The 16,407-nt window shown below is 38.7% G+C and overlaps 1 protein-coding gene across 2 annotated transcripts; it reads left to right on the forward strand.

Annotated features, from left to right (window-relative positions):
• Nucleotides 1–933: 933 nt before the first annotated feature.
• On the forward strand, nt 934–5,996 carry LOC137038508 (serine/threonine-protein kinase pim-2-like). 2 transcript variants are annotated; one of them, XM_067413112.1, is made up of 5 exons: nt 934–1,023; nt 1,100–1,150; nt 1,406–1,787; nt 1,882–2,061; nt 2,909–5,996. In XM_067413112.1, the coding sequence occupies exons 1-5, from the start codon at nt 961–963 to the stop codon at nt 2,998–3,000; spliced, it is 768 nt and encodes a 255-aa protein (XP_067269213.1). In that variant the 5' UTR covers nt 934–960; the 3' UTR covers nt 3,001–5,996. The 2 variants fall into 2 exon arrangements, with proteins under 2 accessions (XP_067269213.1, XP_067269214.1); XM_067413113.1 differs by having other exon boundaries at nt 3,275–5,996.
• The last annotated feature ends 10,411 nt before the right edge of the window (nt 5,997–16,407 follow it).

Genomic DNA, 16,407 nt, shown 5'->3' on the forward strand with positions numbered 1-16,407 from the left:
AAATATTTTAATTGGACATTCGTCTAACATTTTCAGAAAATTCAGAGAACATTCAAAATCGAATTCTCAGTAAGCCATGAACTCAGTGGTACTTGTGCTGTCTGACACACACCCGAAACATGCGCACAGAAAGCCGCTTCTCAGACGGCAAACAATCCAGAGTAGAATTCTATTTCAAGACTTTTTGCTTTTGAATTGTCAAATACACAGAACATTGTCAAACTGGCTGTCATATTACAGAGTCGGTTATGGCATTAATAACACACAGCTATGCATTTAAAAATTAACGTTTATTTAAATATATTGTATTTAATATAACATAAATATATTATATTTGCCATTACCAGAATTGATTTGGTCAAATGAAGCCAAAAAGATCAGATAAAGCAAGAAAAATAACTATATTGTGACCACTAATATTTGTAAAATAAGATTTTGGGACATTTATGCAGGCATTATCTAGAAGTCAGGAGGATAGCTTGGAAGTATTTCCATTACTTTGGATTTATAACATTACAGATGAGAATTTAAAAGTAAAATGTAAGTCATGTCATTATATCGTTGCTTAATTTGACGTCATTCAAATGAAAATCTTAATTTCAGAAAATCCTCCAGGATGTGGGAAATGGAAAAGAATTCGTTCTTTCTTCACGAGGGTTTGGAAGGCTATGAAGAGTCCTGTCTGCTGTTGTCTCAGTAGTGCTGTGGATGTTGTGGAGCCTTTTTCCCCTGATCCTGAGCCATCATCATCTGCGTCAGATCACTCCGCCGTCAAGCCAAATGATGGTAAATCGCTGATCATTATTTCTCCAACATCATTTTAAACAGTATTGTCATCTTGTTTTTCACTGAAAATAATGCTCATGGCTTTTGAGGAAATATTAAAATTTTAGGTCATAAATTTCATATTTTTCTGTTTGTTTTTCAGAGTCTTTTGAGTCTCTCTATAATGTGGGAGAGATGCTTGGATCCGGAGGATTTGGCAGCGTGTACAAGGGAACACGCAAATCTGATGGCAAAAAGGTAAATCTGACTGAATTGTTCATTTTGCTCTTGAATGCATCAAAACATTTAAAACTAACTTTCTTTTTTGTTGCAGGTTGCCATCAAGCAGTTAAACAAGATTGAAAACAATCGTTATCTTTATATTGTAAGTTGGCCAAAACCTGAATATGTATTTAGTCGTTTCAGTGCAGATTACTGTAGTTAATACACCCGTAGAAAGCATTAAGTGTAAATGTGACTGATAAATAAGCCTAGAGGCACAAAATAACTTTGAGCTGAAAAGGCTCTTTTGAACGGATCTTAAAATATACTTTTAAAAAAAGGACTTTTTCAAAGATACTTTGATATGTTTTCTTCAGATTTTTACTCAGCTAACCTTCTGATTACTATTTTTCTCTAGCCTGGGCATCCCAAACCTCTGGTTACAGAAGTGGCGCTGCTGCTGATGATGAGGCGAAAACCCATAAGCCCGCTCATCATACAGCTATACGAGTGGTTTGAACATCCTGGAAAATTCACTCTTGTTATGGAGTTCCCCGAGCCTTGCATGAGCTTGCGGGACTACATCGTTCGTAAACCCGTCCTGTATGAACCCACAGCACGGTTCATCATGAGACAGGCTCTGCTGGCAGTACAGGTCTGCATCGAGCATGGTGTTTTTCATAATGACATTCATGCGCAGAATTTCCTCGTAAATGAAAGGACATTGGAGCTCAAGCTGATCGACTTTGGCTGCGGTCAGCTATTTAGTAATGATGGCTACGAGAGCAAAACATACATTGGTGAGCATTTTGAGAGTGTGAAAACCTGAATGTAGTGACTTATTATTTAATGCTTAAAAAAAAGCTCATCAATGTGCAAATTTCTTCTTTACAGGACTGCCGTATTACTATCCACCTGAAGTCTTAACAGAACCTCGTTTCCACGCCATACCAGCAAATGTCTGGGCTCTAGGAGTGCTGTTGTACACTATGGTGCACGTATCTCATCCTTTTGCCAATTCGAAAGATATCAGACGAGCCAAAATTCCATTTATGTACTACAACTTATCCAAAAGTGAGTGAATCATATTGACAACATTGATAACACACACACACACACACACACACACACACACACACACACACACACACACACACACACACACACACACACACACACACACACACACACACACACACACACACACACACACACACACACACACACACACACACACACACAAAGCAAAGGCTCTGAACAGAAACAGTTAAAGATGAAGTATGTAAGATTTTTTATATATAGCTCAACGTATAGCGAGAGTTTGGGGCGTGGCTAATGTAGCAGGCGGAGCCATGGGAAAAGAAATTTAGCTAAAGAAGTGAAAGCCAAAATTCGCTGCATTTATACCTTAAACAGGTCACGAACATGTCAAAGTGAACAAAGCATTGTGATACAAAGCACGCTTCAATAATAATAAAAATAATAGATTTTATTTATAATGCACTTTTCATTCCGAAGAATCTCAAAGTGCAACAAAGGGAAAAAATAACAAAAAAACGAATAACAAGTAAAAATATAAAATAATACAAACAATCAACCAACACAGAAAACTGAACAGAGCTGATGATATATCATAGTCATGCTCCCGTTCAGAAAGATACATTTTAATAAAGACAAATGCAACACAGCTAAAAGTATTCCTAATATGTTGAACCTTAAACGAGAGCTGTGTTTGTGATGTTGGGGAAGATGTAATGATTTGACGAAAATATGATTTATTTTGTAATTTATTTTGTAGTGTCACAGAAACTACATACTTCACTTTTAAAGTAAAGCTAAAGAACATTTTACAGTATAATAATCATGTTTTAGATGCTGTTTTCAGAGATGCATGACTAACTCCTTATTAAAATGTGTACAGAATACAGGGATCTGATTAGCCAGTGCCTAGCCCGGGATCCAACTAAACGGCCGACGTTAGAGCAGATGTCACAACATAAATGGATGAGATGACCTACTGTAGATTGGAGAAGTTCAGGAGATTCACTCGATCAGTGATTTCAGCAGGTGTGAGGAAGTGTAACAGACAGAGTAGGATTATTATAAGTTGTCTTATTTCACAGTTGCGTTCTTGTTATAGTCAAGTCACCTTCATTTATAAAGTGCTTTATACAATACAGATCATTTCAAAGCGGCTTTACTGTAATAAACAGGAAAATATACAGTGTAATAAACTCTAAAAATCATTCATGAGTTGATTTGTTCATATAATCTTTGTATTGAATAGGAAACAACATACTTGCTGTCCTTGGTGGAGGGCTTGAGCTCGAGACTTGAGCCGAAGCCTGATGTCCAACCCCAACCTGACTGGGAACTCAGAGCCTGTCCACGTCTGAGCAAGAACACGAGAGACTGCAAGACTGGGAAGAAGTCATCCATCATCACAGCCACATTTGCTTTGATTTTAAACGTCAAGACAAGTCATCTTTATTTATATAGCGCCTTATATACGACCGATCTTTACTCACAGCAGCTGGAATATTTGAACTTGTCATTTTGATGGCGGATTGTAATCCAGAAAGGTCCAAACGACAATCATCAGTGACAACTGGAGATTCACCCGTAGTCAAAAGCAAAAGATTCGTCTGAAACCTGCAGGAAACGCTAATACACGCTAAATACACGGAGTCACGCAATACTGATGTTTTTAGCATGAACAATTTGAGAACAAAGTTTTGCGGGGGAAATTTTTCTCATAAATTTCATGGAATTGTTTTTAGATACTTCACCTTTAAATTCACGTTTTATAATTTGTGGAATTGTTAATTTGCAAAGCTTTAATTATTCATCATAGCCCCTAAGCTAACTGAGTAGCGACAATCAATTCATTCAGTTTATTGACACCCCTTCAGTCAAAAAATATTGGCATTTAATTCAGATGTATTTCTTTGATTCTGTTATTTGATTTAAAATAATCCATCGGAAAAGTGAAGTCAAACTTTCGAAGTATTATTTTATTCATATAGTGGATTTTAATTATGATGTATGATTTTGCTTTACTACCGTACAGTATTCTGAACGCTTCTACTTCTGTTAAACGTCATCAGTCGCTGCCCAATACTGTTCCATTTCAAAGTTTACATCTAGCCAAGAATAGTTTAAATCCCCGGATTTGTCCTTGATCCTCCCCTTTTATCGAGGATTTATCGAGAGGCGACTTTAGCAGACTTGAGACAGACAGGTATCCCAGAATGCATCTCGTTGCAACAACAAGTGTCAATAGCAGATGAGAAACCCTAGCCTGACAAGCCAGACCCACTTCAAGATGTTTGGTCTGGAAACTCACCATTGACAGCTCAATCCGAGGGGCGGGATAAACGGTTCTTTCAAACTCCCTCTGCACGCGATAGGATAGCGCTACAACCAACCAGAGCAACGAAGGTGAAGCAGAGCTAGTTGACAGATAAAACTTTCACCGTATCCGTTCGGCAAAACTCCGAACACATCTTCCCTTCTTAAGAATGACTTCAGTGCCGTTCTTTGTTCTTTTCTCAGAGAAAAGCTTAACTCCAAGTCTTCCAGAGTCGCGGTCAAAGCTGATTCGAAAGACCGCTGTTCGCTAGTTTCTGTGTTTACTAGAAGCACGCAAACGCAACTCGGCCGTCGTTATATTAAGCCCCGCCCACTGACTCTATACATGATGTGATTGGCCCGACTAGAGTTTGGCGTTTACAGCTCAGAAGTGAATTGAGAGTTGCTAGACGACACTCGTGGCAGATTAGATTTGCTGCTGCTAGGGTGCGTCTAGAATTCTAGGCTAGAGAAGCCCAGCGTAATTAAAAAATACTACTGTTAATGTGTCACGAAATGTTCTTGTTTAAAGTTCAAACCTGTAGTTTATTCATAAAGAGATTGCCTATTTGAATTTGATCTGCCGTTTTCAGAGTTGTGAGATCCAGTCGATCACCGGGCGCTCAGCGCTCTTTAAAGGGGGGGTGAAACACTCAGTTTCAGTCAATCTCATGTCAATCTTGAGTACCTATAGAGTAGTATTGCATCCTTCATATCTCCGAAAAGTCTTTAGTTTTATTATATTTATAAAAGAAATATGGGCTGTACCGAGTCTTTCCGGAAAAAAACGAGCGGTGACGTCCTCAAGCGTGGAGAAACCCTTGCTATCGATCTCAGCTAATAGATATATGATCCAGAATCTTTTTTTGTTTATGGACTATTGTATGTGACTAAACCTTAGCAGTAGCAAGCAAAACGGTTTTGCACGTCAGACTAGTGTAACGTTATACAGAACAACAATGGAGTCCGTTAGCGCATTTGAATGACGAAGCACGCGATCGTGTCGTTTACTGATGTTTACTCACGCGACGATAGGCAACAGCACAGACATTTGAAGCAGTTTTACTCACCGGCTGCTTCCAAAGCAGGACCGAACCTTTATCGCTGGGACCGCTCCGTCAAAAACACACTTCTTGGAGTGTGGAGATCCACTTTGCGATGCGACTGAAGCGATGTTGTGAAGCTTCCCGTCATTTCTGCGTTCAAATCGGGTCAAATGCAGCGCTGCCTTCCCGGAATGCTGTGCTGAAGCGTTGAAGTCGCTTAATGTCAAAGTGGAGGAATGAAGTGGAGCGCGGCGCGGACTATAACCGACATAAGTGTTCACGGACGACTGGATCTGCAGCTGAGCGAGTGTTTATGGGCGTGCATTTCCTCTCTCGCTCTGGTCACGCGCGCACCCTACCGGGAGAAGAGCCCGTACGGCCCATACAAGAACCTTCTGCTCTAGTAACGTCAAGTCGAGCCATACTCGAAAAAAACACTACGAAACTTGTGAGAAACCGGAAGGAGTATTTTTAACTCAGAAATACTCCATCAAACGTCCAACATTAGTTTTTGAAACTTTGTCTATGTTTAGGATGGGAATCCAAGTCTTTAACAGTGTAAAAAGCTCAGTATGCATGAAACAGCATTTCACCCCCCCTTTAACCCCGCCCGAGAGCAGCCTTTCCTCGGCTAGTTCTTCTGATGTTTGCCGCTGATGTCTCTGTAGTGGTTAAACATGAGATATCATTTGTCTAACTGGCAAATCATTTTGGCTGAGCTAGGGCAAAGTGAAGTTTCATAACTTTGTATTTTTAGGCGTGTTTAACTGTTGTAGCCTAGCACTGACTTTGTATGTTTGACTGGATTGTTTGCTTTATTTCTTGTATAGCTTCGTATACCTTTATAATGTCTATTTGATCTTACATAAACTGATATTTTACAAAGACTCAATTGTTGCTTTTTTATGTCATATTTAATTTATTGCATTGATAAATATATATGCACACTTATTGTCTGAACAACATATTAATATTTCAAATATATTTTGTAATAAAAAAAAAGTAAACAAAAAGCGGCAGGGTTGTTTTTTATATTTTGTTTTGTTATAAATATACATGCAGTGAAGATAATAAAGGTACACTTTACCTAAACCACATTTGTGTGGTTATTAAAATGTTTAAGATTGTTTTAAATTTAAATGGTGTTTTATGACTGTAGTTTAAATTACACTCAGGGCCATTTTTTGGGATTTCCGCCAGCATTTGGCCTACCCAAATTGAAAAGCTTCCTATACACACATACAGTGGTCAAAATTTCGGTGTCATTTTACAGGAAACCCTTTAAAGTGACATAAAACACTGCTAAAAGTCATAAACATGGAAGTATATGTTGTCTAAGCTGTAATAACCCCCCCAAAAAAGTAGGCGCTTTTTGATTTTTTTCCCCATAAATTCATTTTTGAAAGTGTGTAACTCAGGCCCTGTGTGCTCTAGGAACCTGCAGACAGTTTGGGCTATTTCCACTAAATTCCAGAAAATAGAGGAAAAAAGAAGTTTGTCTGTGTCATGTTGTATGCAAGATTTATTCAAATGGGAGTGAAGGGATGACCCTCTTTTTCCGCCCTCCCCCTCCCCTGCTACCCCCATAGACATAATATACGTAGACGCCTCATGACGTGCTGGAGCGTGATCCAGCGTCGCCGCCATATTGGTTGGGTCTCTCCACTCAACGCTAACATTCAGAGTCAATCGGAATCAACGGAAAGCAAGCAATTATGCCCGTATTTTTTTCCGGCCTATGGTCTGAAGGGATGACCCTAATTAATTTAGTTTTCATGGATGGCAAGAATAATCCTATCAAGTCTTTCTGTAGAAATGCCATGATATGGGCATAAGAGTCACAAGTTCAGCCATTTAAATCTGTTTTAAACCTATTATTTTCCCTAGCCTATATGTTTTCGTGCAGAAAAACATGTCTCACTTGTTCAAGGCCTTATATTAAATGGTTATTTTTATTTTACATTTGAACATTTTAAATATGTCACATTCTCTGTGTCTAAGAATTATGTGTAACAACATGAACGTGAAAGAAATAATATGACTGAATATACAGTCAAATGGAAAACACTTTACAACATGTTACACATTCATTCATTCATTTTTTTTTTTTTTTTTTTTGGACCGATATAATTTATTGCATCTCTTGTTTTTAATTTGGTAAGATATCAAATACACTGCTGAACAATAACCACTAATATCTATAATATTATTCTCTGATTTTTTATGCCGATTTTATGATTGGTTTATATATTACAGACACTTGTGCATTAAGTCTCCATTGATTTTATGCAATGTAAAAAAACAAAAACAAAAAAATTCTTATGTAAATCATCTGTTCTCTATGTTAATATATATTAAAATGCAATTTATTCCTGTGATCAAAGCTGAATTTATCATTACTCCAGTCTTCAATGTCACATGATCCTTCACTAATCATTCTCATATGAGGATTTGATGATCAACATACATTTATGATTATTATCAGTTGTGCTGCTCATGGTGATGCTTACATTTTGTTGAAACCATCTAAACATTTGTGGTCAAATTAAAAAAGAGAGAAATGAATACTTTTATTGATCAGACATGCATTCAATTGATCACAAGTGATATTTATAATAATACAAAAGAACAATAAATGCAAATAAATGCTGTCCATTGAACTTTCTATTCTTCAAAGAATCCTGAAAAATAAAATGTATCATGGTTTCCACAACATTTTTAAGCAGCAGAACTGTTTTCAACACAGATGATAATCATAAATGTTTCTTGATTATAAAATCATCATATGAGAATGATTAGTGAAGGATCATGTGACACTGAAGACTGGAGTAATGATAAATTCAGCTTTGATCACAAGAATAAATTACTATATATTCACATAGGAAAAAAGCTGTTTTAATTTGTAATAATATTTCACAATATTACTGTTTTAACTATTTTTTATTAAATATGTGCAGCCTTGGTGAGCAGAAGATAGGCTACTAAACATTAAAAAAGCTGCATTATTCATATGATAGGCTACTTTATTGTCAATAAATAGGCTACATTGAGATGGCTTGAAAAACACACATAAAGCATATTGTCGCACTCGTCTGATTGTCGTCGTCACGTTTCAGCTCATAACGATTGTTTTCCTTCAGCTGCAGCTCCAGCGTGATGGTATTACTTCTACGAATCCACTTTTGGACTTTCAGTGAGAGCTAGTGATGGGAAGTTCGGTTCTTTTCCGCGAACCGGTTCTTTCGGACAGTTCGTTTCAATGATCCGGTTAAAAAAACCCGGATCACCGGTTCTTTTACGTCTTTACGTAATGACGTCATTTTTATCATCCCGGCGGATGAAAATACATTTCAAACACATCCCTATAAAGTATTTGTAATCAAAGTACTATTAAACTATACTAAGTATAGTAATAATTATTATTGACATCATCATCTTGGATACATTTTTTCATTTATGTTTTGCAACAGAACCCAATACAGTTCACCAAATCGAACTGAATTGATTGTTACAACATCTACTTCAAGATATTAGTTTTATTTCTAGTTTGAGAGACTGTCACTGTCGTGCAAACACTGATGTTTTTTCACACGGATTAAATAAACTTACGTTGACATAATACTTACACAAATCCTCAGTTCACCCGTGCTCATGTATTATCAGCATCAGCTGTCCCAGTCCGAGAGAAACAGTTCGGTTACGACGCTCTTACGCATGCTCAGTATCTCCGCTCACCGGTTCTCAGAATCGAACATGTCCGATAGAAACGGTTCTCGATTCTGTACTGGTGATCCGTTGCAAACCGGTCGATCTGACTCGAGAACCTGTGTGTGTGTGTGTGTGTGTGTGTGTGTGTGTGTTGTGTGTTGTGTGTGTGTGTGTGTTGTGTGTGTGTGTGTGTGTGTGTGTGTGTGTGTGTGTGTGTGTGTGTGTGTGTGTGTGTGTGTGTGTGTGTGTGTGTGAGAGAGCATAGGGGGTGCTGAGCTGCGAACTGCTGCAAGCTGAATATCAAACCTACTGTTTTGATTACATTTTAATATGTGTATCGATTTAGAAATTAAATAAGATAAAAGCTGATCCTGAAAATATCATGCATTATTGATAAAACAAATAAATGTTTAATTTGACCGTTTTACAATCCATTGTTTCCAAACTTTAAAGTAATACAGTGATGAGACAGATTTCCCAGCCAACACGTGTATGTGGGGCCCATGTGAATTAAACATGGGCTACAGGGGTACAGAGTGGGCATGGGCTCAAAATGGGCATCTAATCTGGGGCCCACTTGGGTGAACCAAGTAGGTCCCACATGGGCAAACCCAGCTGGGCTCCTCATGTGTGACCTATAGTTGGTTCACTAATGGGAAATGAGAACATGGGTGGGAAATGGGCTATTCAGTGGTCTAATTCATTCACAGTCAAGACAAGTGCAAACAGTCAATTCCAAAGGTTGATTACATGGGTAGATAGGACACAAATATGCACCCTTGGAAAAAAAAAGTATTGTTATTTTGACACTTGAACACAATGTGACTTTAATCTAATCAAAATTTTAAAAATTCCAATACAATAGCAATTTTATTTTGTGATCACAGAGCAGTGCCACAGGGGCCATTTTAGCTTTTATTATAAAAGTCTAAAATATGGGTCTGCCCATAAGGGTTAATGACTGGACCCAGATAGGGTTTATGTAGGGCTCTTATTATATAAAGATATATATAATAAGGGTATATAAAGATGGGCTAGCATAGTTTCTGTATAAGTTATCTTATAGTGAACCCCGTAATACAAACATTACATGTAATCCTCTAAACCAGTGGTTTTTAAACCTGTCCTAGAGGACCACCAGTCCTGCAAATTTTGTATGTCTCCCTTATCAGACACACCAATTTAGTTCTTGCAGTCTCAACTAATGAGCTGATGAGTTGAATCAGGTGTGATAAATGAGGGAGAGACAGGGCTGATGTCTGTGTCTAAACTACACTAAAATGTTAAAGTTAATCAACAGAAACCAGTAGTCATGCTATACTTTATCAAACAAGGGTTATTTAGAATAACTTGAAAACGATTAAATTACAGTAACAACTTTATTTGACAAAAGTACCACAAAACAAAAAAACAAAAAGTAGAGCTCCTGACAGACATAATTTGACAAAACTTGTATTGTTTATAGATGTACATCTCTACACTTAAATTTTATGCATTTCACAAACAAAAAGATAAAAACAGAGCAGCTCCTCACTCCCCCAGAATCGCTCGCCCAACAGCCCTTTGAAAAAATTTCAAAATAATAAACCATTGTGTCACTTTTTTAAAATTCTCTTTTTCACATTTAAAGCTTTTTGGGGCCCCACATCTAGTTGATCTTGATGAAATGGTCTGTAGGGTCAGACAAAAACAGATGGCGACGAAATGACACAAACTGCAAAAGAATTAAGGTGAAGATTTAAGTGTGAAAACATCAGAAACCCTTTGGTCTCCAGCTCCCCGATTTTCCAGAACTGCAACCTACCTGGAGTCTCCAGGAAAAAAAAAAAAAATGACCCACTTAATAAGAATCACAAGTGGATGTATTATTATTAAAAAAAAACAAAAAACAATTCAGTTATGGTTTCAAACCTGTCTTGGCGTTCCACCAGCCCTGCAGATTTTGTACGTCTCACTATAGCTGACACACCCAGGTTTTGAAATCTCTACTAATGAGCTCATGAGTTGAATCAGGTGTGATTGATAATGGAGACATACAAAATGTGTTAAGTATAAAGTAAAGATCCTGGTGTAACCTATTAACAATGACTCATTACCTAACCCTGCAGAAGACATTCCAATTTGTTCCTTATTTGGAACATTATTCTAAAGCCATTACTAATCGGAAACTAGTGGTTCTGTGCCTAAATAAAATGTATTAAAGATTTATTCAACATTAAACATTTGAGAAAGGAAATATTTAACTTAATGTGTACACTTTTATAATAAAAGCTAAAATGGCCCCTGTATGGCACTGCTCTGTGATCACAAAATAAACAAAATAAAATTGCTATTGTATTGGAATTTTTAAAATTTTGATGAGATTAAAGTCACATTAATTGTGTTCAAGTGTCAAAATAACAATACATTTTTTTCAAGGGTGCATATTTGTGTACTATCTACCCATGTAATCAACCTTTGGAATTGACTGTGTTTGCACTTGTCTTGACTGTGAATGAATTAATAATTCATTACATTTATATAGCGCTTTTCTAGGCACTCAAAGCGCTTTACATAGAAGGGGGAATCTCCTCAACCACCACCAGTGTGCAGCATCCACTTGGATGATGCGACGGCAGCCATATTGCGCCAGAACGCTCACCACACACCAGCTGATTGGTGGAGAGGAGACCGAGTGATGAAACCAATCAGGAGAGGGGGCTGAACAAGGCTTAAGACACAGAAAGAAATTTCTGAACGGATATGCTGTTCCCAGAGTGCTGTATCAAGGTACCTCAGTGTGAAGTCTGTAGGAAGGAAAAAGTGTGGCAAAAAACGCTGCACAACGAGAAGAGGTGACCGGACCCTGAGGAAGATTGTGGAGAAGGACCGATTCCAGACCTTGGGGGACCTGCGGAGGCAGTGGACTGAGTCTGCAGTAGAAACATCCAGAGCCACCGTGCACAGGCGTGTGCAGGAAATGGGCTACAGGTGCCGCATTCCCCAGGCCAAGCCACTTTGGGCACTTTGAGTTTTGTGTGTGTGTATGTTTGTTATATATTGTTGTTTATTAAACAAAAATAACTATTCATGGTGAAAAAAGTGTTTAAGTGTGTTTAAGTTTTTGGCTTTGTCCTGTTTCTGAAGTGGATTCTGTGAAGGTTTTCTTTAAGTAGCTTATAAAACACACGAAGGAACAATCTCAAATCATTGCATTGGGGCTGTATTTAGCTAGCAAACTATAAATGTAGATTCATGTGGAACAATTTGTTTATCTAGACCTTGAACACATTGGACTTTAGAGGCAAGTCAACAAATACGCCTAACCATTTTCCAGATGTCTGATTGGCTGTTGGAGTTGTTGACTGTTGGAGTTGCCTGGTTATATGTGAGGAAGCTATGAACGTAATACTCGAGATCACGTAGATGTGAATTTGACAACTTGCACAACAAATATTCTTATGTGTAGCACATTCTGATTACGTGGTGTTCAGTCTGTTGGTCGGGGTACATCTGAACTTTGTGTGAGCGATCACAAATCAAGAGGAAAAATCATGGGCTCTGGATGGACACAAGAGGATTATGAGAGGTCTGCTTCTTTGATTTATGCAGACGTTTTACGAAATAAACCATGCCTCTTACCAGATGTAGGCATAGATGAGTCTCTGCTAAAATATTCTGGTTCCGACTCTAACGCTGTGCTGAAGGCTTTCTCTAAGGAGATGCTCGACACGGTGCCAGACTACATCAACACTCTAGGATCCGTTTTGTCTCCGATGACTTTAAATGCTGTTGGACTTGGAGCTTTGGTGATTTCCTTGATCATAGAGATCATCATCAAGGGCGGCACTCCGGCAAGTGAGGACACATATAGCCTGTTACGACGTGTGTTTGGGGAAGAGAAAGCTTCGAGTGTCCGAGACACAATGTCAGAGTATCTGAAACGCCATCGCATATACATGAACAATGACAGACGATTACAGTCGGACATAAGCAGACTGGAAAAGCAGCTGAGCAACCATCTCACCATCCTCAGAAACTCCCTGCTGCAGGATGGACAGATGAGCAGCCGTGGGTTCAAAATCTGGGTCAACGGAGCCGCCTTCCACGTCCAGATGTTGATCCATGAGGCTCGACTGAATATTCAGACTGGTAAACCTGCATCAGACGATCTTAATGCTATCAAAGCTGCAATCGACGTGTATTTACAGTATCTGGATCATTTGCTGGACAAATACAAGACCTACAAGATCAATTCAGAAATGTTTAGATTTAAATCTGACTGGAGCTATTCTTACAGCAAATTACATTGTCATATGGAAAATGAAAAAATTAGCAATTGTATAATCAATGTAGAATATTATGGTTATCCAAGCCCATGTAGTAATCCAGAAATGCTGACGACTTTTATGGAGACTGTTTACTCAAATTATGAACCGATCAAAGGTATAAAGAGTTATTTTTTAAATATCAAGAACAATCTCAACTCTCTAATCCATCAACGTGGTTCATTCAGTCTGCCATCAGCGGCAGGCTAGTTTAGATATTTTGGTGTTGATAAGGGCGCCTGGATAGCTCAGATTCTAGAGCGTGCGCCCATATATAGAGGTGTACTCTTAGATGCAGCGGGCCTTGGTTGGACTCTGACCTTTGGCCCCTTGCTGCATGTCATTCCCCTTTCTTTCTCCCCTTTCGTGTCTTCAGCTGTCCTGTAAATATAGGCCTAAAAATGGCCAAAAATTATCTTTAAAATAATAATCTTTTCATTTAACATAGTCAGGGGGGTGTTGCAGACAGAAGAAGGATGACAAGATCCAGGAATTAAAGAAAGGCTTTTACTTATATCAATCACAAACAGAGGGTAACACACGGTATTCACGATGTAGACTAGACCAAGACTACTTCTTCTTTGATTTAATGGTGGTTTGCGAACCAACTTCCAACCTACTTTGATGGAGTGTGAAAAGGACGAATAACCCTTCTATATACTATTATATAAACCACTATTCTTAGTAAATCTCAAGAGTACATGCATTTGTTTTCTTGAATTTGGACCATCATTTAAAAAGCTGGTTATTAAATTCCTGGCATCGTACTGCTTGTAATTCTTCCTAAAGAATCCTTCTTTGTATTAAATATGTCTTGCATATCTGCGGAACTTGCTCTACAGTTTCCTCTGCTGAACAGACATCACATAGACCTGTGTCATGTTTCCTTATAATGTGTAAAGTGTGATTTAGATTTGAATGTCCTGTTCATAAATGTGTGAAAATAACTTGTTCTTTTCTACTTAAATTGTGAATTATTTTGCTTTTCTTAATGGTTTTTTGAACCATGTAACAGTGTCTATCATATCTACCTGCCATTTCCAATTGCATGCTTCTGAAATAAAATGTTTTCCTTCTGATCTACTGAGTGCAATGTTTATGTTCGGTTCTTTAATTTGAATTGATTCTTTGGCAATTTTGTCTTCTTCCTCGTTACCTTGAATTACCACGCCACGTGTGTCACATTTACATTTAATCATTTAGCAGACGCTTTTATCCAAAGAGACTTACAAAAAAAGGGGAGAGCAATAGAAGCAACGAAACAAACAAGGCCAACAACCTGTAAGAGCTGTAAGAAGTCTCAGTTAATTAGCACAGTAGTTTTTTTTTTTTTTTTTGGACAAACAAACAAAAATTAATGGATAGTTAAGTGCTATTCTTTATTGGTCAGGTGCAATTAGAAGAGATGTGTCTTACGATGTTTTTTAAAAATGGCTACAGACTCGGCAGCACGAATTGAGATCGGCAGGTCATTCCACCAGGAGGAAACGGTCCAGGAAAATGTCCGTGAGAGTGATTTCATGCCTCTGGGATGGAACCACGAGGCGTCGCTCACTCGCAGAACGCAAGCTTCTGGAGGGTGTGTAAGTCTGAACAAGCGAGTTTAGGTATATTGGTGCAGAGCCAGTGGTTGTTTTGTAGGCGAGAACTAGTGCCTTGAATTTGAGGCGAGCGGCCATTGGCAACCAGTGCAGTCTAATGAAGAGAGGCGTGACATGAGCTCTCTTCGGCTCATTAAAGACCACTCTCGCCACTGCATTCTGGATCAGCTGCAAGGGTTTGATAGTGCATGCTGGAAGCCCAGCCAGAAGAGCATTACAACAGTCCAGTCTGGAGAGAACAAGAGCTTGAACCAGGAGTTGTGCAGCCTGTTCTGATAGGAAGGGTGCAATCTTTCTAATGTTGTATTAGGCAAATCTGCAGGACCGGGCTGTTGCAGTAATGTGGTCAGTGAAGTTTAACTGGTCATCAATCACAACTCCAAGGTTCCTGGCTGTCCTGGATGGAGTTATGGTTGATGAACCAAGCTGAATGGAGAAATTTTGATGAAGTGCTCCTTCATCCAGTCAGAAATGTCTGTCAGACAGGCAGCGATACGAACACACTGTAGGATCATCTGGTTGAAATGAGAAGTAGAGTTGAGTGTTATCAGCATAGCAGTGATAGGAGAAGCCGTGTTTCTGAATGACAGAGCCTAATGATGACATGTAGATGGAGAAGAGAAGTGGTCCAAGCACTGAGCCCTGGGGAACCCCAGTAGCTAGATGATGTGACTTAGACACTTCACCCCTCCATGACACCCTGTAGGACCTACCAGAGAGGTAAGACCTGAACCACTGGAGAGCAGTTCCTGAGATCCCCGTCTTTTTAAGTGTTGACAGGAGGATCTGGTGGTTAACTGTGTCAAAAGCAGCAGACAGATCCAGCAGGATGCTGCTTTTGCCAGTCTCAGTGCCTCAGTTACCGAGAGCAAGGCATTTACATTTAATCATTTAGCAGACGCTTTTATCCAAAGCGACTTACAAAAAAGGGGAGAGCAATAGAAGCAACGAAACAAACAAGGCCAACAACCTGTAAGAGCTGTAAGAAGTCTCAATTAATTAGCACAGTACACAAGTTTTTTTTTTTTTTTCTTTTTTTATATAGCCATCTACAATAGTCATGTACAATAGCCACCTACAACAAAAACTCACGTACGCAAAATACAGAACACTGGATTTTGATAGACATGATAACAACCCATTAGGACTAAGGCTGTTGCCCCAACTGTTGTCGTTAATGCAGATTCAGTGGCCCAATGGTTTGGTTTTGTATGGCATTCTAGCTAAACACGCAGCAATAGCCATCTACAACAAAAACTCACGTAAGCAAAATACAGTACACCGGATTATGATAGCTATGATAACTATGTAACACACCCGCCTGAAGGCACAAATCCGGATGAGAGACGTAGATATGATCCGGGAGTGTGCGCTTTTTGGTCGTTGCTGTGGTGATGAGTAAGTGCT

Source organism: Pseudorasbora parva, chromosome 13, assembly GCF_024679245.1.
Source record: "Pseudorasbora parva isolate DD20220531a chromosome 13, ASM2467924v1, whole genome shotgun sequence".
NCBI lineage: Eukaryota > Metazoa > Chordata > Actinopteri > Cypriniformes > Gobionidae > Pseudorasbora > Pseudorasbora parva.

Excerpts from the sequence above, each read along its gene's own strand:
- LOC137038508 (XM_067413112.1), top strand. The coding sequence starts at position 961 with ATGCTTGGATCCGGAGGATTTGGCAGCGTGTACAAGGGAACACGCAAA. Across the intron at positions 1,024-1,099 it reads GCAAATCTGATGGCAAAAAG|GTTGCCATCAAGCAGTTAAA; the intron begins GTAAATCTGACT and ends TTTTTGTTGCAG. Across the intron at positions 1,788-1,881 it reads CGAGAGCAAAACATACATTG|GACTGCCGTATTACTATCCA; the intron begins GTGAGCATTTTG and ends TCTTCTTTACAG.